The sequence below is a fragment of the Pelobates fuscus genome, chromosome 3 (genome assembly GCF_036172605.1).
Source record: "Pelobates fuscus isolate aPelFus1 chromosome 3, aPelFus1.pri, whole genome shotgun sequence".
NCBI lineage: Eukaryota > Metazoa > Chordata > Amphibia > Anura > Pelobatidae > Pelobates > Pelobates fuscus.
The window spans coordinates 5,521,115-5,545,892 of NC_086319.1; the positions used below are offsets into that span (position 1 = coordinate 5,521,115).

The 24,778-nt window shown below is 35.8% G+C and overlaps 1 protein-coding gene across 3 annotated transcripts in view; it reads left to right on the forward strand.

The window, feature by feature from the left end:
• PDE3A (phosphodiesterase 3A) overlaps positions 1 to 24,778 on the forward strand; it is a 443,952-nt gene that overhangs the window by 352,948 nt on the left and 66,226 nt on the right. For all 3 annotated transcript variants that reach the window (XM_063446637.1, XM_063446639.1, XM_063446638.1), the window contains 3 exons: positions 8,399 to 8,510; positions 10,585 to 10,698; positions 11,580 to 11,779. In XM_063446637.1, coding sequence (XP_063302707.1) covers positions 8,399 to 8,510; positions 10,585 to 10,698; positions 11,580 to 11,779 — 426 coding nt within the window. The remainder of the gene's footprint in view (positions 1 to 8,398; positions 8,511 to 10,584; positions 10,699 to 11,579; positions 11,780 to 24,778) is intronic.

Consider the following 24,778-nt stretch of genomic DNA (forward strand, 5'->3'; position numbering starts at 1 on the left):
CAGAATGCGGGCTTGCTAATATTCTGAATGTGTGCCCATCGGAGGAGGCTGAGTTATTCCCACGTCACACGTTCTCAGAATGCGGGCTTGCTAATATTCTGAATGTGTGCCCATCGGAGGAGGCTGAGTTATTCCCACGTCACACGTTCTCAGAATGCGGGCTTGCTAATATTCTGAATGTGTGCCCATCGGAGGAGGCTGAGTTATTCCCACGCCACACGTTCTCAGAATGCGGGCTTGCTAATATTCTGAATGTGTGCCCATCGGAGGAGACTGAGTTATTCCCACGTCACACGTTCTCAGAATGCGGGCTTGCTAATATTCTGAATGTGTGCCCATCGGAGGAGGCTGAGTTATTCCCACGTCACACGTTCTCAGAATGCGGGCTTGCTGATATTCTGAATGTGTGCCCATCGGAGGAGGCTGAGTTATTCCCACGTCACACGTTCTCAGAATGCGGGCTTGCTAATATTCTGAATGCGTGCCCATCGGAGGAGGCTGAGTTATTCCCACGTCACACGTTCTCAGAATGCGGGCTTGCTAATATTCTGAATGTGTGCCCATCGGAGGAGGCTGAGTTATTCCCACGTCACACGTTCTCAGAATGCGGGCTTGCTAATATTCTGAATGTGTGCCCATCGGAGGAGGCTGAGTTATTCCCACGTCACACGTTCTCAGAATGCGGGCTTGCTAATATTCTGAATGTGTGCCCATCGGAGGAGGCTGAGTTATTCCCACGTCACACGTTCTCAGAATGCGGGCTTGCTAATATTCTGAATGTGTGCCCATCGGAGGAGGCTGAGTTATTCCCACGTCACACGTTCTCAGAATGCGGGCTTGCTAATATTCTGAATGTGTGCCCATCGGAGGAGGCTGAGTTATTCCCACGTCACACGTTCTCAGAACGCGGGCTTGCTAATATTCTGAATGTGTGCCCATCGGAGGAGGCTGAGTTATTCCCACGTCACACGTTCTCAGAATGCGGGCTTGCTAATATTCTGAATGTGTGCCCATCGGAGGAGGCTGAGTTATTCCCACGTCACACGTTCTCAGAATGCGGGCTTGCTAATATTCTGAATGTGTGCCCATCGGAGGAGGCTGAGTTATTCCCACGTCACACGTTCTCAGAATGCGGGCTTGCTAATATTCTGAATGTGTGCCCATCGGAGGAGGCTGAGTTATTCCCACGTCACACGTTCTCAGAACGCGGGCTTGCTAATATTCTGAATGTGTGCCCATCGGAGGAGGCTGAGTTATTCCCACGTCACACGTTCTCAGAATGCGGGCTTGCTAATATTCTGAATGTGTGCCCATCAGAGGAGGCTGAGTTATTCCCACGTCACACGTTCTCAGAATGCGGGCTTGCTAATATTCTGAATGTGTGCCCATCGGAGGAGGCTGAGTTATTCCCACATCACACGTTCTCAGAATGCGGGCTTGCTAATATTCTGAATGTGTGCCCATCGGAGGAGGCTGAGTTATTCCCACGTCACACGTTCTCAGAATGCGGGCTTGCTAATATTCTGAATGTGTGCCCATCGGAGGAGGCTGAGTTATTCCCACGTCTATGTCACTTGGAGTCCAGGTTTCATGGCTAGTAGATATAGGGAGTTCTGGCCCTTTGTAGGTCTACCTCTTAGAAATTGCACAATATCAAATTAAGATAAGGAATCACAAGATTAATTAGATTCACATTTTTATTTTGACTCTAACATCTCAATGAATATGAATGGGAAATTTCATTCTGTAGAGCTCTGTTAATGCTAAATGAATAGGACGTTCCATTCTATACAGCCTGGGTAATGATAAATGAATAGGCCATTGCATTCTATACAGCCTGGGTAATGATAAATGAATAGGACGTTCCATTCTATACAGCCTGGGTAATGATAAATGAATAGGACGTTCCATTCTATACAGCCTGGGTAATGCTAAATGAATAGGACGTTCCATTCTATACAGCCTGGGTAATGCTAAATGAATAGGCCATTCCATTCTATACAGCCTGGGTAATGATAAATGAATAGGACGTTCCATTCTATACAGCCTGGGTAATGATAAATGAATAGGACGTTCCATTCTATACAGCCTGGGTAATGCTAAATGAATAGGACATTCATTCTATACAGCCTGGGTAATGATACATGAATAGGACATTCCATTCCATACAGCCTGGGTAATGATAAATGAATAGGACATTCCATTCTATACAGCCTGGGTAATGATAAATGAATAGGACATTCCATTCTATACAGCCTGGGTAATGATACATGAATAAGACATTCCATTCTATACAGCCTGGGTAATGCTAAATGAATATGACGTTCCATTCTATACAGTCTGGGTAATGATAAATGAATAGGGCATTCCATTCCATACAGCCTGGGTAATGATAAATGAACAGGACGTTCCATTCTATACAGCCTGGGTAATGATAAATGAATAGGACGTTCCACTCTATACAGCCTGGGTAATGATAAATGAATAGGACGTTCCATTCTATACAACCTGGGTAATGCTAAATGAATAGGACATTCCCTTCTATACAGCCTGGGTAATGATAAATGAATAGGACGTTCCATTCAATACAGCCTGGGTAATGATAAATGAATAAAACATTCCATTCTATACAGCCTGGGTAATGCTAAATGAATAGGACGTTCCATTCTATACAGCCTGGGTAATGATAAATGAATAGGCCATTCCATTCTATACAGCCTGGGTAATGATAAATGAATAGGACATTCCATTCTATACAGCCTGGGTAATGCTAAATGAATAGGACATTCCATTCTATACAGCCTGGGTAATGCTAAATGAATAGGACATTCCATTCTATACAGCCTGGGTAATGATAAATGAATAGGACATTCCATTCTATACAGCCTGGGTAATGATAAATGAATAGGACATTCCATTCTATACAGCCTGGGTAATGATAAATGAATAGGACGTTCCATTCTATACAGCCTGGGAAATGATACATGAATAGGACATTCCATTCTATACAGCCTGGGAAATGATACATGAATAGGACATTCCATTCCATACAGCCTGGGTAATGATAAATGAATAGGACATTCCATCCCATACAGCCTGGGTAATGCTCAATGAATAGGACATTCCATTCTATACAGTCTGGGTAATGATAAATGAATAGGACATTTCATTCTATACAGCCTGGGTAATGATAAATTAATAGGACATTCCATTCTATATAGTCTGGGTAATGCTAAATGAATAGGACATTACATTCTATACAGCCTGGGTAATGCTAAATGAATAGGACGTTCCATTCTATACAGCCTGGGTAATGCTAAATGAATAGGACATTCCATTCTATACAGCCTGGGAAATGATACATGAATAGGACATTCCATTCTATACAGCCTGGGAAATGATACATGAATAGGACATGCCATTCTATACAGCCTGGGTAATGATAAATGAATAGGACATTCCATTCCATACAGCCTGGGTAATGCTAAATGAATAGGACATTCCATTCTATACAGTCTGGGTAATGATAAATGAATAGGACATTTCATTCTATACAGCCAGGGTAATGATAAATTAATAGGACATTCCATTCTATATAGTCTGGGTAATGCTAAATGAATAGGACATTCCATTCTATACAGCCTGGGTAACGCTAAATGAATAGGACGTTCCATTCTATACAGTCTGGGTAATGATAAATGAATAGGACATTCCATTCTATACAGCCTGGGTAATGCTAAATGAATAGGATGTTCCATTCTATACGGCCTGGGTAATGATAAATGAATAGGACATTTCATTATATACAGCCTGGGTAATGCTAAATGAATAGGACGTTCCATTCTATACAGCCTGGGTAATGATAAATGAATAGGACATTCCATTCTATACAGTCTGGGTAATGATAAATGAATAGGACATTCCATTCTATACGGCCTGGGTTATGCTAAATGAATAGGACATTTCATTCTACACAGCCTGGGTAATGATAAGTGAATAGGACGTTCCATTCTATACAGCCAGGGTAATGATAAATGAATAGGACATTCCATTCTATACAGCCTGGGTACTGATAAATGAATAGGACATTCCAATTTATACAGCCTGGGTAATGATAAATGAATAGGACGTTCCATTCTATACAGCCAGGGTAATGATAAATGAATAGGACATTCCATTCTATACAGCCTGGGTAATGATAAATGAATAGGACATTCCATTCTATACAGCCTGGGTAATGATAAATGAATAGGACGTTCCATTCTATACAGCCAGGGTAATGATAAATGAATAGGACATTCCATTCTATACAGCCTGGGTAATGATACATGAATAGGACATTCCATTCTATACAGCCTGTGCAATGCTAAATGAATAGGCCATTGCATTATATACAGCCTGGGTAATGATAAATGTATAGGACATTCCATTCTATACAGCCTGGGTAATGATAAATGAATAGGACATTTCATTCTATACAGCCTGGGTAATGCTAAATTAATAGGACATTCCATTCTATACAGCCTGGGTAATGATACATGAATAGGACATTCCATTCTATACAGCCTGTGCAATGCTAAATAAATAGGCCATTGCATTCTATACAGCCTGGGTAATGCTAATTGAATAGGACAGTCTATTCTATACAGCCTGGGGAATGATAAATGAATAGGACATTCCATTCCATACAGCCTGGGTAACGATACATGAATAGGACATTCCATTCTATACAGCCTGGGTAATGATAAATGAATAGGACATTCCATTCTATACAGCCTGGGTAATGCTAAATGAATAGGACATTCCATTCTATACAGCCTGGGTAATGATAAATGAATAGGCCATTCCATTCTATACAGCCTGGGTAATGCTAAATGAATACGACGTTCCATTCTATACAGCCAGGGTAATGCTAAATGAATAGGACATTCCATTCTATACAGCCTGGGCAATGCTAAATGAATAGGACATTTCATTATATACAGCCTGGGTAATGCTAAATGAATAGGACATTCCATTGTACACTGCCTGGTAATGATAAATGAATAGGCCGTTCCATTCTATACAGTCTGGGTAATGATAAATGAATAGGGCATTCCATTCCATACAGCCTGGGTAATGATAAATGAATAGGACATTCCAATCTATACAGCCTGGGTAATGCTAAATGAATAGGACATTCCATTCTATACAGCCAGGGTAATGCTAAATGAATAGGACATTCCATTCTATACAGCCTGGGCAATGCTAAATGAATAGGACATTTCATTATATACAGCCTGGGTAATGCTAAATGAATAGGACATTCCATTGTACACAGCCTGGGTAATGATAAATGAATAGGCCTTTCCATTCTATATAGTCTGGGTAATGATAAATGAATAGGACATTCCATTCTATACAGCCTGGGTAATGATAAATGAATAGGATGTTCCATTGTACACAGCCTGGGTATTGATAAATGAATAGCCCGTTCCATTCTATACAGTCTGGGTAATGATAAATGAATAGGCCGTTCCATTCTATACAGTCTGGGTAATGATAAATGAATAGGTCATTTCATTCTATACAGCCTGGGTAATGATAAATGAATAGGACGTCCCATTCTATACAGCCTGGGTAATGATAAATGAATAGGGCATTCCATTCTATACAGTCTGGGTAATGATAAATGAATAGGACGTTCCATTCTATACAGCCTGGGTAATGCTAAATGAATAGGACATTCCATTCGATACAGTCTGGGTAATGCTAAATTAATAGGACATTCCATTCTATACAGTCTGGGTAATGCTAAATGAATAGGACATTCCATTCTATACAGCCTGGGTAATGATAAATGAATAGGACATTCCATTCTATACAGCCTGGGTAATGATAAATGAATAGGACATTCCATTCTATACAGCCTGGGTAATGATAAATGAATAGGCCATTCCATTCTATACGGCCTGGGTAATGATAAATGAATAGGACATTCCATTCTATACAGTCTGGGTAATTATAAATGAATAGGACATTCCATTCTATACAGCCTGGGTAATAATAAATGAATAGGACGTTCCATTCTATACAGCCTGGGTAATGCTAAATGAATAGGACATTCCATTCTATACAGCCTGGGTAATGATACATGAATAGGACATTCCATTCTATACAGTCTGGGTAATGATACATGAATAGGACGTCCCATTCTATACAGCCTGGGTAATGATAAATGAATAGGACATTCCATTCTATACAGCCTGGGTAATGATAAATGAATAGGACGTCCCATTCTATACAGCCAGGGTAATGCTAAATGAATAGGACATTCCATTCTATACAGCCTGGGTAATGATACATGAATAGGACATTCCATTCTATACAGTCTGGGTAATGATACATGAATAGGACGTCCCATTCTATACAGCCTGGGTAATGATAAATGAATAGGACATTCCATTCTATACAGCCTGGGTAATGATAAATGAATAGGACGTCCCATTCTATACAGCCTGGGTAATGATACATGAATAGGACATTCCATTCTATACAGCCTGGGTAATGATAAATGAATAGGACGTCCCATTCTATACAGCCTGGGTAATGATAAATGAATAGGGCATTCCAATCTATACAGCCTGGGTAATGATAAATGAATAGGACGTTCCATTCTATACAGCCTGGGTAATGATACATGAATTGGACATTCCCTTCTATAGAGGCTGGGAAATGCTAAATGAATAGGACATTCCATTCTATACAGCCTGGGTAATGATAAATGAATAGGCCGTTCCATTCTATACAGCCTGGGTAATGGTACATGAATTGGACATTCCCTTCTATAGAGGCTGGGAAATGCTAAATGAATAGGACATTCCATTCTATACAGCCTGGGTAATGATAAATGAATAGGCCGTCCCATTCTATACAGCCTGGGTAATGATAAATGAATAGGGCATTCCAATCTATACAGCCTGGGTAATGATAAATGAATAGGACATTCCATTCTATACAGCCTGGGTAATGATACATGAATAAGACATTACATTCTATACAGCCTGGGTAATGATAAATGAATAGGACATTCCATTCTATACAGCTTGGGTAATGATAAATGAATAGGACCTTCCATTCTATACAGCCTGGGTAATGCTAAATGAATAGGACGTCCCATTCTATACAGCCTGGGTAATGATAAATGAATAGGCCGTTCCATTCTATACAGCCTGGGTAATGATAAATGAATAGGCCGTTCCATTCTATACAGCCTGGGTAATGATAAATGAATAGGCCGTTCCATTCTATACAGCCTGGGTAATGATAAATGAATAGGCCGTTCCATTCTATACAGCCTGGGTAATGATAAATGAATAGGCCGTTCCATTCTATACAGCCTGGGTAATGATAAATGAATAGGACGTTCCATTCTATACAGCCTGGGTAATGATAAATGAATAGGACGTTCCATTCTATACAGCCTGGGTAATGATAAATGAATAGGCCGTTCCATTCTATACAGCCTGGGTAATGATAAATGAATAGGACGTTCCATTCTATACAGCCTGGGTAATGATAAATGAATAGGCCGTTCCATTCTATACAGCCTGGGTAATGATAAATGAATAGGACGTTCCATTCTATACAGCCTGGGTAATGATAAATGAATAGGCCGTTCCATTCTATACAGCCTGGGTAATGATAAATGAATAGGACGTTCCATTCTATACAGCCTGGGTAATGATAAATGAATAGGCCGTTCCATTCTATACAGCCTGGGTAATGATAAATGAATAGGACGTTCCATTCTATACAGCCTGGGTAATGATAAATGAATAGGCCGTTCCATTCTATACAGCCTGGGTAATGATAAATGAATAGGACGTTCCATTCTATACAGCCTGGGTAATGATAAATGAATAGGACGTTCCATTCTATACAGCCTGGGTAATGCTAAATGAATAGGCCGTTCCATTCTATACTGCCTGGGTAATGATACGTGATCAAGGGATTAAATGTGAAGAGCCCCAGCTAACACCAGATAGGGTGGATCTGCATTCTTCAAGCATTAAGAGGGTGACCTGTTATCCTTTGTACAGTCCTGTTAATAAAGAGGTTAGCAGTGAAATGTTTATGTGGAGCCTGTGTATATATTTGCATAATGTTATTATATCGTCTGTAAAGTATTTTTGCCTGATAGCAGACACATCTTAACCTGATTTAGGAAAGTTTGCAATAAACATGGATGTAAATACATTTTAATGATATCTGTAGATGGTCAGAGATTTAACACATATTGTTAGTTTATTTATCAACAATATAAAATGCATTTTACCTAATACTACGTTCCAGATGCTGTTTTAGATAATGTGGTATAATGCCTTCATTAATAGTAAGACTTTCATTTTTTTTGTAGATGTCATATCGGCTTTTTGAAGACATGGGTTTTCTAGAGACATTTAAAATTCCATTAAGAGAATTCATGAATTATTTCCACGCCTTAGAGAATGGTTACAGAGATATACCCTGTACGTATTTATCATATATCAACACAATCTCGCTGTTTGGGAAATGGTTATGGACTATTGGGCCCTGGCAAACTGGAAAGGTCTAAACACTGTATTTGTGGAGTTTACTTAAAGTTCTCGAATCTGTGTGAATGGATATGCAAGATACAGTTATCTGTCACAACCTTAAAACACTGACAGGTGAACATTAATTATACCATTACAATGACACTTGTCAAGGGGTGGGAAATAACAATCAGCAAGTGAACAGACAGTTCTAAAAGTCCATGTGTTGAAATCAGGGAAAATGAGCAACCAAAAAGATCTGACTGACTTTGACAAGGGCCAAATATTGATGGCTAGACGACTGGGTCAGAGCTTCTCCAAAACGGCAAGTCTTGTGGGGTGTTCCTCGTATGCAGGGGTTAGTACCTTACAAATGTGGTGCAAGAGTTAGCCATATTCATTGATGCATGTGGTGACTAAAAGCTAGCCTGTCTGGTCCAATCACACAGAAGAGATACTGTAGGTCAAATTCTTGAAAAGCTTGCAAACCTTGTCTCCTGTCATTCATGTGGACGTTACGTTCACACAAATCACCTACCAAGAGATTCTTAGAGCCCATGTGCACCTCTTCATGGTAATGGTGTTCCCTGATGGCAGTGTCCTCTTTCAGCTGGCTAATACAAACATTTTTCAGGAGTGGTTTGAGTAAGATGACAAAGAGTTCAAGGTCCTGCATTGGTCTCCTAATCCCTCAGATCTCAATCTGACTGAGTATCTGTGAAATGTGCTGGAACAACAAATCCGATCCATGGGGGCACAACCTCGCAACTTCCAGGATTTTAAGATCCATGCCTCAACGCATCAAAGCTGTTTTGGCAGCACGAGGAGGGACCTACACGATATTAGCCAGGTGGTTTTAATGTTGTGACTGATCAGTGTGTGTGCAAGATGTAAGAATGACCAAAGTGCTAAAGTAGTGGGGCTGTACCATGTCACCTAGATTGTAAGCATTCCCCAAAATAGGTTCCTCAACTCATCCTGGATTGGTATATCACATTCTGTATTGCCTCATAGCTGTAGTGTCTTTTTACTTGTACCAATTGTACCCGTGTACAGCTTTGTGGAAGTGAAGTATAATACAATAATAATGTCACCTCTAAACATAAATTATTAAGATAAATAGAAAGGTGATATCAGATTTAAGTGACTTGTAAACCAAGACATTGTATAAAGGAATGCTTGTATTCAGAGCCGGTATTGACTCTATTTTGGAGGCCACAAATGTATGTTCTGCTATAAACCACCAATGGACCTCACTATGTCTCCTGCCTAAATGTGGAGCAAAAATTACTGTTAGATTGTAAAAATACGCAACGCTAAATAGAAACATCTAAACATTGATGTAGATTGACGATTATATTATGATAAAATGTTATAGCTAAAGTGGACTAATCCAACATTAGAATAAACATTGCATTTTCAAATGGAAAGTCTCCTGCAATCTCCTGTCTCCTTATGTACTAACAAACCTTGCTGAGCTCGGAGCAAGCATTATTGTAATTGGAGTGCACAGAGTTTTAGGTAGCGCTGGTCCTATCTGGACCCTGTGGGATGATGAACTAACATATGAAGTCCGAGGGTAGGAACGCTCCACATAAACCAGGAGAGAACTGCCTCTCCTTTCAGTTCCTCCAACCCATGAATGGTGGGTGTGGGGGAAATGTATGTTGTTTCCCTCATGTACTGAATACTATCTAAAGCTTTTCATTCCTTATAAAATGTTTATAAAGGATGAACGAAAAACTCAAAAAAGGAATTCTATTAATTTCCACTATTTAATCTTCATGTTTACGTTTACATGATACGAAATCTATGCACTAAACATCTATATTATTATATGCTTATGTGTTCGCTACGGATCCTTTGTTTCAAGTAAACGTTATGCTAATATTTTTTTATTAATCAAAAAGTGCCAGGTAGTGAAGGGGTTACAGTAGTAGCCATGATGTTAGCTGTGCATGGCATGTTTTATATTGTGTTACGTTCAGTTACTAGTTACATGGTGTCATTCTTCGTAATGTTATGGCAGATCATAACCGGATTCACGCCACCGATGTTCTCCACGCTGTGTGGTATCTAAGTACTCAGGCCATTCCAGGACTCCAGAATATCTCCAGCGACCAGGGCTCTGCCAGCGACTCAGGTAACACGTGACTCTGATATTCAGACCATGTCATTGAATATTATTATGCCCACCACATCATGGTGAATCCTTTCTGCCACCATAAATTTGGCAGTCTACGGCTCCATGATACACATATGGTGGAGCTGCCTTAGAATCCAACCAATATGGGACCTTACATATAAAATAATAGCTGAGATACGTAATATTCATCTAAACTTTACACCACAAACAGCTTTATTTACAACAACAAGCTAGATAAAAAGAACGAAATACTAGTTATACATTGTTTGTTTTATGGCCACAAAGCTCCTGATTGCAAGATCGTGGAGAAAAACAGATATTCCAAATATGCAGCATTTAAAGGGCCACATTCTGAATCAATTAGAGATGGAAAAAGGAAGAATCTGGCATAATGCTCATAAAAAAAACTCAGTAAGAGAGATAATACCCTTATAGCAGATATAAACCTTATAGAAAGCTAAAGAGGAAAAAAAGATTAATAATTTGAAGATCAAGAGATAACCCATTTTATGTTTCAATGTATGTTGAAGTTTGTGTGAATGTGGATTAATCATTGATAAGATGAACAATGTATGCAAAACAAGAATGTCTATACTGTCGATGCAAAGATTAAAGTGCCAAGTTAAACAAAAGTAATGTAATTGTATAGATATAAGAATATAAAAAAAGAAAAAAACGATCCTTCTATGACTATGGTAGGAATATTTTCATGTCTGATTCTTAACAGAATCATTGTTTTACTGTATGTATATTTATACAAAATGTCTCAAGACAAATAATTTAATAAAGAGAAATTACAACAAAAAAAAAATAAAAAAAATGTGGCGGTCTATATAAATTTCTGAAAAACTTGGAAAATTCCTGTTATTTCTCCTCAGATTCTGACAGTGGAATCACCCATGCACATATGGGATACATGTTTTCCAAGACGTTGAACGCCTCCGATGATAAATACGGATGTCTGTCAGGGAATATTCCATCGCTGGAGCTGATGGCGTTGTATGTCGCAGCAGCAATGCATGACTATGATCACCCAGGAAGAACCAACGCATTTCTTGTTGCAACAAGCGCACCCCAGGTGAGTGTCATCATCTCCAGGAATTTAATAAATATGGAGAGAACCTATTGCAAACAAAAACTGTGTGATATTCTGAAAGGTTCACATGGCATGTAACGCCCAGGTTAATTAATTAGTGAAAACTGCTTTATACAGGTACACAAACACTAGGCCCTGCGCATGTATGACATTCAATACATGACAAGCCGGGTTATTCACAAAACATTCATTGTAGTCAATGTAACAGAGAAATTGGAAAATTGGACAACTCTGTCCCTAAACCACCAGTAGGATTCTTTGCTGTAATTCAGACAGTTCTATATGAATCCCGTGTTATATTTCAGACAGTTCTATATGAATCCCTTGTTATATTTCAGACAGTTCTATATGAATCCCGTGTTATATTTCAGACAGTTCTATATGAATCCCGTGTTATATTTCAGACAGTTCTATATGAATCCCGTGTTATATTTCAGACAGTTCTATATTAGTCCCGTGTTATATTTCAGACAGTTCTATATGAATCCCGTGTTATATTTCAGACAGTTCTATATGAATCTCGTGTTATATTTCAGACAGTTCTATATGAATCCCGTGTTATATTTCAGACAGTTCTATATTAATCCCGTGTTATAGTTCAGACAGTTCTATATGAATCCCGTGTTATATTTCAGACAGTTCTATATGAATCTCGTGTTATATTTCAGACAGTTCTATATGAATCCCGTGTTATATTTCAGACAGTTCTATATGAATCCCGTGTTATATTTCAGACAGTTCTATATGAATCCCGTGTTATATTTCAGACAGTTCTATATTAATCCCGTGTTATATTTCAGACAGTTCTATATGAATCCCGTGTTATATTTCAGACAGTTCTATATGAATCCCGTGTTATATTTCAGACAGTTCTATATGAATCCCGTGTTATATTTCAGACAGTTCTATATGAATCCCGTGTTATATTTCAGACAGTTCTATATGAATCCCGTGTTATATTTCAGACAGTTCTATATGAATCCCGTGTTATATTTCAGACAGTTCTATATGAATCCCGTGTTATATTTCAGACAGTTCTATATTAATCCCGTGTTATATTTCAGACAGTTCTATATGAATCCCGTGTTATATTTCAGACAGTTCTATATGAATCCCGTGTTATATTTCAGACAGTTCTATATGAATCCCGTGTTATATTTCAGACAGTTCTATATGAATCCCGTGTTATATTTCAGACAGTTCTATATGAATCCCGTGTTATATTTCAGACAGTTCTATATGAATCCCGTGTTATATTTCAGACAGTTCTATATGAATCCCGTGTTATATTTCAGACAGTTCTATATTAATCCCGTGTTATATTTCAGACAGTTGTATATGAATCCCGTGTTATATTTCAGACAGTTCTATATGAATCCCGTGTTATATTTCAGACAGTTCTATATTAATCCCGTGTTATATTTCAGACAGTTCTATATGAATCCCGTGTTATATTTCAGACAGTTCTATATGAATCCCGTGTTATATTTCAGACAGTTCTATATGAATCCCGTGTTATATTTCAGACAGTTCTATATGAATCCCGTGTTATATTTCAGACAGTTCTATATGAATCCCGTGTTATATTTCAGACAGTTCTATATTAATCCCGTGTTATATTTCAGACAGTTCTATATGAATCCCGTGTTATATTTCAGACAGTTCTATATGAATCCCGTGTTATATTTCAGACAGTTCTATATTAATCCCGTGTTATATTTCAGACAGTTCTATATGAATCCCGTGTTATATTTCAGACAGTTCTATATGAATCCCGTGTTATATTTCAGACAGTTCTATATGAATCCCGTGTTATATTTCAGACAGTTCTATATTAATCCCGTGTTATATTTCAGACAGTTCTATATGAATCCCGTGTTATATTTCAGACAGTTCTATATTAATCCCGTGTTATATTTCAGACAGTTCTATATGAATCCCGTGTTATATTTCAGACAGTTCTATATGAATCCCGTGTTATATTTCAGACAGTTCTATATGAATCCCGTGTTATATTTCAGACAGTTCTATATTAATCCCGTGTTATATTTCAGACAGTTCTATATGAATCCCGTGTTATATTTCAGACAGTTCTATATGAATCCCGTGTTATATTTCAGACAGTTCTATATGAATCCCGTGTTATATTTCAGACAGTTCTATATGAATCCCGTGTTATATTTCAGACAGTTCTATATGAAGCCCGTGTTATAGTTCAGACAGTTCTATATGAATCTCGTGTTATATTTCAGACAGTTCTATATGAATCCCGTGTTATATTTCAGACAGTTCTATATTAATCCCGTGTTATATTTCAGACAGTTCTATATGAATCCCGTGTTATATTTCAGACAGTTCTATATGAATCCCGTGTTATATTTCAGACAGTTCTATATGAATCCCGTGTTATATTTCAGACAGTTCTATATGAATCCCGTGTTATATTTCAGACAGTTCTATATGAATCCCGTGTTATATTTCAGACAGTTCTATATGAATCCCGTGTTATATTTCAGACAGTTCTATATGAATCCCGTGTTATATTTCAGACAGTTCTATATGAAGCCCGTGTTATAGTTCAGACAGTTCTATATGAATCTCGTGTTATATTTCAGACAGTTCTATATGAATCCCGTGTTATATTTCAGACAGTTCTATATGAATCTCGTGTTATATTTCAGACAGTTCTATATGAATCCCGTGTTATATTTCAGACAGTTCTATATGAATCCCGTGTTATATTTCAGACAGTTCTATATGAATCCCGTGTTATATTTCAGACAGTTCTATATTAGTCCCGTGTTATATTTCAGACAGTTCTATATTAATCCCGTGTTATATTTCAGACAGTTCTATATGAATCCCGTGTTATATTTCAGACAGTTCTATATGAATCCCGTGTTATATTTCAGACAGTTCTATATTAATCCCGTGTTATATTTCAGACAGTTCTATATGAATCCCGTGTTATATTTCAGACAGTTCTATATGAATCCTGTGTTATATTTCAGACAGTTCTATATGAATCCCGTGTTATATTTCAGACAGTTCTATATTAATCCCGTGTTATATTTCAGACAGTTCTATATGAATCCCGTGTTATATTTCAGACAGTTCTATATGAATCCCGTGTTATATTTCAGACAGTTCTATATGAATCCCGTGTTATATTTCAGACAGTTCTATATTAATCCCGTGTTATATTTCAGACAGTTCTATATTAATCCCGTGTTATATTTCAGACAGTTCTATATGAATCCCGTGTTATATTTCAGACAGTTCTATATGAATCCTGTGTTATATTTCAGACAGTTCTATATGAATCCCGTGTTATATTTCAGACAGTTCTATATTAATCCCGTGTTATATTTCAGACAGTTCTATATGAATCCCGTGTTATATTTCAGACAGTTCTATATTAATCCTGTGTTATATTTCAGACAGTTCTATATTAGTCCCGTGTTATATTTCAGACAGTTCTATATTAATCCCGTGTTATATTTCAGACAGTTCTATATGAATCCCGTGTTATATTTCAGACAGTTCTATATGAATCCCGTGTTATATTTCAGACAGTTCTATATTAATCCCGTGTTATATTTCAGACAGTTCTATATGAATCCCGTGTTATATTTCAGACAGTTCTATATGAATCCCGTGTTATATTTCAGACAGTTCTATATGAATCCCGTGTTATATTTCAGACAGTTCTATATTAATCCCGTGTTATATTTCAGACAGTTCTATATGAATCCCGTGTTATATTTCAGACAGTTCTATATGAATCTCGTGTTATATTTCAGACAGTTCTATATTAGTCCCGTGTTATATTTCAGACAGTTCTATATGAATCCCGTGTTATATTTCAGACAGTTCTATATGAATCCCGTGTTATATTTCAGACAGTTCTATATGAATCCCGTGTTATATTTCAGACAGTTCTATATTAATCCCGTGTTATATTTCAGACAGTTCTATATGAATCCCGTGTTATATTTCAGACAGTTCTATATGAATCCCGTGTTATATTTCAGACAGTTCTATATGAATCCCGTGTTATATTTCAGACAGTTCTATATGAATCCCGTGTTATATTTCAGACAGTTCTATATGAATCCCGTGTTATATTTCAGACAGTTCTATATGAATCCCGTGTTATATTTCAGACAGTTCTATATGAATCCCGTGTTATATTTCAGACAGTTCTATATGAATCCCGTGTTATATTTCAGACAGTTCTATATTAATCCCGTGTTATATTTCAGACAGTTCTATATGAATCCCGTGTTATATTTCAGACAGTTCTATATGAATCCCGTGTTATATTTCAGACAGTTCTATATGAATCTCGTGTTATATTTCAGACAGTTCTATATGAATCCCGTGTTATATTTCAGACAGTTCTATATGAATCCAGTGTTATATTTCAGACAGTTCTATATGAATCCCGTGTTATATTTCAGACAGTTCTATATGAATCCCGTGTTATATTTCAGACAGTTCTATATGAATCCCGTGTTATATTTCAGACAGTTCTATATGAATCCCGTGTTATATTTCAGACAGTTCTATATTAATCCCGTGTTATATTTCAGACAGTTCTATATGAATCCCGTGTTATATTTCAGACAGTTCTATATTAATCCCGTGTTATATTTCAGACAGTTCTATATGAATCCCGTGTTATATTTCAGACAGTTCTATATGAATCCCGTGTTATATTTCAGACAGTTCTATATGAATCCCGTGTTATATTTCAGACAGTTCTATATGAATCCCGTGTTATATTTCAGACAGTTCTATATTAATCCCGTGTTATATTTCAGACAGTTCTATATGAATCCCGTGTTATATTTCAGACAGTTCTATATGAATCCCGTGTTATATTTCAGACAGTTCTATATGAATCCCTTCTTATATTTCAGACAGTTCTATATTAATCCCGTGTTATATTTCAGACAGTTCTATATGAATCCCGTGTTATATTTCAGACAGTTCTATATGAATCCCGTGTTATATTTCAGACAGTTCTATATTAATCCCGTGTTATATTGCAGACAGTTCTATATGAATCCCGTGTTATATTTCAGACAGTTCTATATGAATCCCGTGTTATATTTCAGACAGTTCTATATGAATCCCGTGTTATATTTCAGACAGTTCTATATGAATCCCGTGTTATATTTCAGACAGTTCTATATTAATCCCGTGTTATTTTTCAGACAGTTCTATATGAATCCCGTGTTATATTTCAGACAGTTCTATATTAATCCCGTGTTATATTTCAGACAGTTCTATATTAATCTCGTGTTATATTTCAGACAGTTCTATATGAATCCCGTGTTATATTTCAGACAGTTCTATATGAATCCCGTGTTATATTTCAGACAGTTCTATATTAATCCCGTGTTATATTTCAGACAGTTCTATATGAATCCCGTGTTATATTTCAGACAGTTCTATATGAATCCCGTGTTATATTTCAGACAGTTCTATATGAATCCCGTGTTATATTTCAGACAGTTCTATATGAATCCCGTGTTATATTTCAGACAGTTCTATATGAATCCCGTGTTATATTTCAGACAGTTCTATATTAATCCCGTGTTATATTTCAGACAGTTCTATATGAATCCCGTGTTATATTTCAGACAGTTCTATATGAATCCCGTGTTATATTTCAGACAGTTCTATATTAATCCCTTGTTATATTTCAGACAGTTCTATATTAATCCCGTGTTATATTTCAGACAGTTCTATTTGAATCCCGTGTTATATTTCAGACAGTTCTATATGAATCCCGTGTTATATTTCAGACAGTTCTATATGAATCTCGTGTTATATTTCAGACAGTTCTATATGAATCCCGTGTTATATTTCAGACAGTTCTATATGAATCCCGTGTTATATTTCAGACAATTCTATATGAATCCCGTGTTATATTTCAGACAGTTCTATATGAATCCCGTGTTATATTTCAGACAGTTCTATATGAATCCCGTGTTATATTTCAGACAGTTCTATATGAATCCCGTGTTATATTTCAGACAGTTCTATATGAATCCCGTGTTATATTTCAGACAGTTCTATATGAATCCCGTGTTATATTTCAGACAGTTCTATATGAATCCCGTGTTATATTTCAGACAGTTCTATATGAATCCCGTGTTATATTTCAGACAGTTCTATATGAATCCCGTGTTATATTTCAGACAGTTCTATATGAATCCCGTGTTATATTTCAGACAGTTCTATATGAATCCCGTGTTATATTTCAGACAGTTCTATATGAATCCCGTGTTATATTTCAGACAGTTCTATATTAATCCCGTGTTATATTTCAGACAGTTCTATATGAATCCCGTGTTATATTTCAGACAGTTCTATATGAATCCCGTGTTATATTTCAGACAGTTCTATATGAATCCCGTGTTATATTTCAGACAGTTCTATATGAATCCCGTGTTATATTTCAGACAGTTCTATATGAATCCCGTGTTATATTTCAGACAGTTCTATATGAATCCCGTGTTATATTTCAGACAGTTCTATATTAATCCCGTGTTATATTTCAGACAGTTCTATATGAATCCCGTGTTATATTTCAGACAGTTCTATATGAATCCCGTGTTATATTTCAGACAGTTCTATATTAATCCCGTGTTATATTTCAGACAGTTCTATATGAATCCCGTGTTATATTTCAGACAGTTCTATATGAATCCCGTGTTATATTTCAGACAGTTCTATATGAATCTCGTGTTATATTTCAGACAGTTCTATATTAATCCCGTGTTATATTTCAGACAGTTCTATATGAATCCCGTGTTATATTTCAGACAGTTCTATATGAATCCCGTGTTATATTTCAGACAGTTCTATATGAATCCCGTGTTATATTTCAGACAGTTCTATATGAATCCCGTGTTATATTTCAGACAGTTCTATATGAATCTCGTGTTATATTTCAGACAGTTCTATATTAATCCCGTGTTATATTTCAGACAGTTCTATATGAATCCTGTGTTATATTTCAGACAGTTCTATATTAATCCCGTGTTATATTTCAGACAGTTCTATATGAATCCCGTGTTATATTTCAGACAGTTCTATATGAATCCCGTGTTATATTTCAGACAGTTCTATTTGAATCCCGTGTTATATTTCAGACAGTTCTATTTGAATCCCGTGTTATATTTCAGACAGTTCTATATTAATCCCGTGTTATATTTCAGACAGTTCTATATTAGTCCCGTGTTATATTTCAGACAGTTCTATATGAATCCCGTGTTATATTTCAGACAGTTCTATATGAATCCCGTGTTATATTTCAGACAGTTCTATATGAATCCCGTGTTATATTTCAGACAGTTCTATATTAATCCCGTGTTATATTTCAGACAGTTCTATATTAATCCCGTGTTATATTTCAGACAGTTCTATATTAGTCCCGTGTTATATTTCAGACAGTTCTATATTAGTCCCGTGTTATATTTCAGACAGTTCTATATGAATCCCGTGTTATATTTCAGACAGTTCTATATGAATCCCGTGTTATATTTCAGACAGTTCTATATGAATCCCGTGTTATATTTCAGACAGTTCTATATGAATCCCGTGTTATATTTCAGACAGTTCTATATGAATCCCGTGTTATATTTCAGACAGTTCTATATGAATCCCGTGTTATATTTCAGACAGTTCTATATGAATCCCGTGTTATATTTCAGACAGTTCTATATGAATCCCGTGTTATATTTCAGACAGTTCTATATGAATCTCGTGTTATATTTCAGACAGTTCTATATGAATCCTGTGTTATATTTCAGACAGTTCTATATGAATCCCGTGTTATATTTCAGACAGTTCTATATTAATCCCGTGTTATATTTCAGACAGTTCTATATGAATCCCGTGTTATATTTCAGACAGTTCTATATTAATCCCTTGTTATATTTCAGACAGTTCTATATTAATCCCGTGTTATATTTCAGACAGTTCTATATGAATCCCGTGTTATATTTCAGACAGTTCTATATGAATCCCGTGTTATATTTCAGACAGTTCTATATTAATCCCGTGTTATATTTCAGACAGTTCTATATGAATCCCGTGTTATATTTCAGACAGTTCTATATGAATCCCGTGTTATATTTCAGACAGTTCTATATGAATCTCGTGTTATATTTCAGACAGTTCTATATTAATCCCGTGTTATATTTCAGACAGTTCTATATGAATCCCGTGTTATATTTCAGACAGTTCTATATGAATCCCGTGTTATATTTCAGACAGTTCTATATGAATCCCGTGTTATATTTCAGACAGTTCTATATGAATCCCGTGTTATATTTCAGACAGTTCTATATGAATCCCGTGTTATATTTCAGACAGTTCTATATGAATCCCGTGTTATATTTCAGACAGTTCTATATGAATCCCGTGTTATATTTCAGACAGTTCTATATGAATCCCGTGTTATATTTCAGACAGTTCTATATGAATCCCGTGTTATATTTCAGACAGTTCTATATGAATCCCGTGTTATATTTCAGACAGTTCTATATGAATCCCGTGTTATATTTCAGACAGTTCTATATGAATCCCGTGTTATATTTCAGACAGTTCTATATGAATCCCGTGTTATATTTCAGACAGTTCTATATGAATCCCGTGTTATATTTCAGACAGTTCTATATGAATCCCGTGTTATATTTCAGACAGTTCTATATGAATCCCGTGTTATATTTCAGACAGTTCTATATGAATCCCGTGTTATATTTCAGACAGTTCTATATGAATCCCGTGTTATATTTCAGACAGTTCTATATGAATCCCGTGTTATATTTCAGACAGTTCTATATGAATCTCGTGTTATATTTCAGACAGTTCTATATGAATCCCGTGTTATATTTCAGACAGTTCTATATTAATCCCGTGTTATATTTCAGACAGTTCTATATGAATCCCGTGTTATATTTCAGACAGTTCTATATGAATCCCGTGTTATATTTCAGACAGTTCTATATTAATCTCGTGTTATATTTCAGACAGTTCTATATTAATCTCGTGTTATATTTCAGACAGTTCTATATGAATCCCGTGTTATATTTCAGACAGTTCTATATTAATCCCGTGTTATATTTCAGACAGTTCTATATGAATCCCGTGTTATATTTCAGACAGTTCTATATGAATCCCGTGTTATATTTCAGACAGTTCTATATGAATCCCGTGTTATATTTCAGACAGTTCTATATGAATCCCGTGTTATATTTCAGACAGTTCTATATGAATCCCGTGTTATATTTCAGACAGTTCTATATTAATCCCGTGTTATATTTCAGACAGTTCTATATGAATCCCGTGTTATATTTCAGACAGTTCTATATGAATCCCGTGTTATATTTCAGACAGTTCTATATGAATCCCGTGTTATATTTCAGACAGTTCTATATGAATCCCGTGTTATATTTCAGACAGTTCTATATGAATCCCGTGTTATATTTCAGACAGTTCTATATGAATCCCGTGTTATATTTCAGACAGTTCTATATGAATCCCGTGTTATATTTCAGACAGTTCTATATGAATCCCGTGTTATATTTCAGACAGTTCTATATGAATCTCGTGTTATATTTCAGTCAGTTCTATATGAATCCCGTGTTATATTTCAGACAGTTCTATATTAATCCCGTGTTATATTTCAGACAGTTCTATATGAATCCCGTGTTATATTTCAGACAGTTCTATATGAATCCCGTGTTATATTTCAGACAGTTCTATATTAATCTCGTGTTATATTTCAGACAGTTCTATATTAATCTCGTGTTATATTTCAGACAGTTCTATATGAATCCCGTGTTATATTTCAGACAGTTCTATATTAATCCCGTGTTATATTTCAGACAGTTCTATATGAATCCCGTGTTATATTTCAGACAGTTCTATATGAATCCCGTGTTATATTTCAGACAGTTCTATATGAATCCCGTGTTATATTTCAGACAGTTCTATATGAATCCCGTGTTATATTTCAGACAGTTCTATATGAATCCCGTGTTATATTTCAGACAGTTCTATATTAATCCCGTGTTATATTTCAGACAGTTCTATATTAATCCCGTGTTATATTTCAGACAGTTCTATATGAATCCCGTGTTATATTTCAGACAGTTCTATTTGAATCCCGTGTTATATTTCAGACAGTTCTATATGAATCCCGTGTTATATTTCAGACAGTTCTATATGAATCCCGTGTTATATTTCAGACAGTTCTATATGAATCTCGTGTTATATTTCAGACAGTTCTATATGAATCCCGTGTTATATTTCAGACAGTTCTATATGAATCCCGTGTTATATTTCAGACAGTTCTATATGAATCCCGTGTTATATTTCAGACAGTTCTATATGAATCCCGTGTTATATTTCAGACAGTTCTATATGAATCCCGTGTTATATTTCAGACAGTTCTATATGAATCCCGTGTTATATTTCAGACAGTTCTATATGAATCCCGTGTTATATTTCAGACAGTTCTATATGAATCCCGTGTTATATTTCAGACAGTTCTATATGAATCCCGTGTTATATTTCAGACAGTTCTATATGAATCCCGTGTTATATTTCAGACAGTTCTATATGAATCCCGTGTTATATTTCAGACAGTTCTATATGAATCCCGTGTTATATTTCAGACAGTTCTATATGAATCCCGTGTTATATTTCAGACAGTTCTATATGAATCCCGTGTTATATTTCAGACAGTTCTATATTAATCCCGTGTTATATTTCAGACAGTTCTATATGAATCCAGTGTTATATTTCAGACAGTTCTATATTAATCCCGGGTTATATTTCAGACAGTTCTATATTAATCCCGTGTTATATTTCAGACAGTTCTATATGAATCCCGTGTTATATTTCAGACAGTTCTATATGAATCCCGTGTTATATTTCAGACAGTTCTATATTAATCCCGTGTTATATTTCAGACAGTTCTATATTAATCCCGTGTTATATTGCAGACAGTTCTATATTAGTCCCGTGTTATATTTCAGACAGTTCTATATGAATCCCGTGTTATATTTCAGACAGTTCTATATTAATCCCGTGTTATATTTCAGACAGTTCTATATGAATCCCGTGTTATATTTCAGACAGTTCTATATTAATCCCGTGTTATATTTCAGACAGTTCTATATGAATCCCGTGTTATATTTCAGACAGTTCTATATGAATCCCGTGTTATATTTCAGACAGTTCTATATGAATCCCGTGTTATATTTCAGACAGTTCTATATTAATCCCGTGTTATATTTCAGACAGTTCTATATGAATCCCGTGTTATATTTCAGACAGTTCTATATGAATCCCGTGTTATATTTCAGACAGTTCTATATGAATCTCGTGTTATATTTCAGACAGTTCTATATTAATCCCGTGTTATATTTCAGACAGTTCTATATGAATCCTGTGTTATATTTCAGACAGTTCTATATGAATCCCGTGTTATATTTCAGACAGTTCTATATGAATCCCGTGTTATATTTCAGACAGTTCTATTTGAATCCCGTGTTATATTTCAGACAGTTCTATATGAATCCCGTGTTATATTTCAGACAGTTCTATTTGAATCCCGTGTTATATTTCAGACAGTTCTATATTAATCCCGTGTTATATTTCAGACAGTTCTATATGAATCCCGTGTTATATTTCAGACAGTTCTATATTAGTCCTGTGTTATATTTCAGACAGTTCTATATGAATCCCGTGTTATATTTCAGACAGTTCTATATGAATCCCGTGTTATATTTCAGACAGTTCTATATGAATCCCGTGTTATATTTCAGACAGTTCTATATTAATCCCGTGTTATATTTCAGACAGTTCTATATTAATCCCGTGTTATATTTCAGACAGTTCTATATTAGTCCCGTGTTATATTTCAGACAGTTCTATATTAGTCCCGTGTTATATTTCAGACAGTTCTATATGAATCCTGTGTTATATTTCAGACAGTTCTATATGAATCCCGTGTTATATTTCAGACAGTTCTATATGAATCCCGTGTTATATTTCAGACAGTTCTAGATGAATCCCGTGTTATATTTCAGACAGTTCTATATGAATCCCGTGTTATATTTCAGACAGTTCTATATGAATCCCGTGTTATATTTCAGACAGTTCTATATGAATCCCGTGTTATATTTCAGACAGTTCTATATGAATCCCGTGTTATATTTCAGACAGTTCTATATGAATCCCGTGTTATATTTCAGACAGTTCTATATGAATCTCGTGTTATATTTCAGACAGTTCTATATGAATCCTGTGTTATATTTCAGACAGTTCTATATGAATCCCGTGTTATATTTCAGACAGTTCTATATGAATCCCGTGTTATATTTCAGACAGTTCTATATGAATCTCGTGTTATATTTCAGACAGTTCTATATGAATCCCGTGTTATATTTCAGACAGTTCTATATGAATCCCGTGTTATATTTCAGACAGTTCTATATGAATCCCGTGTTATATTTCAGACAGTTCTATATGAATCCCGTGTTATATTTCAGACAGTTCTATATTAATCCCGTGTTATATTTCAGACAGTTCTATATGAATCCCGTGTTATATTTCAGACAGTTCTATATGAATCCCGTGTTATATTTCAGACAGTTCTATTTGAATCCCGTGTTATATTTCAGACAGTTCTATTTGAATCCCGTGTTATATTTCAGACAGTTCTATATTAATCCCGTGTTATATTTCAGACAGTTCTATATTAGTCCCGTGTTATATTTCAGACAGTTCTATATGAATCCCGTGTTATATTTCAGACAGTTCTATATGAATCCCGTGTTATATTTCAGACAGTTCTATATGAATCCCGTGTTATATTTCAGACAGTTCTATATTAATCCCGTGTTATATTTCAGACAGTTCTATATTAATCCCGTGTTATATTTCAGACAG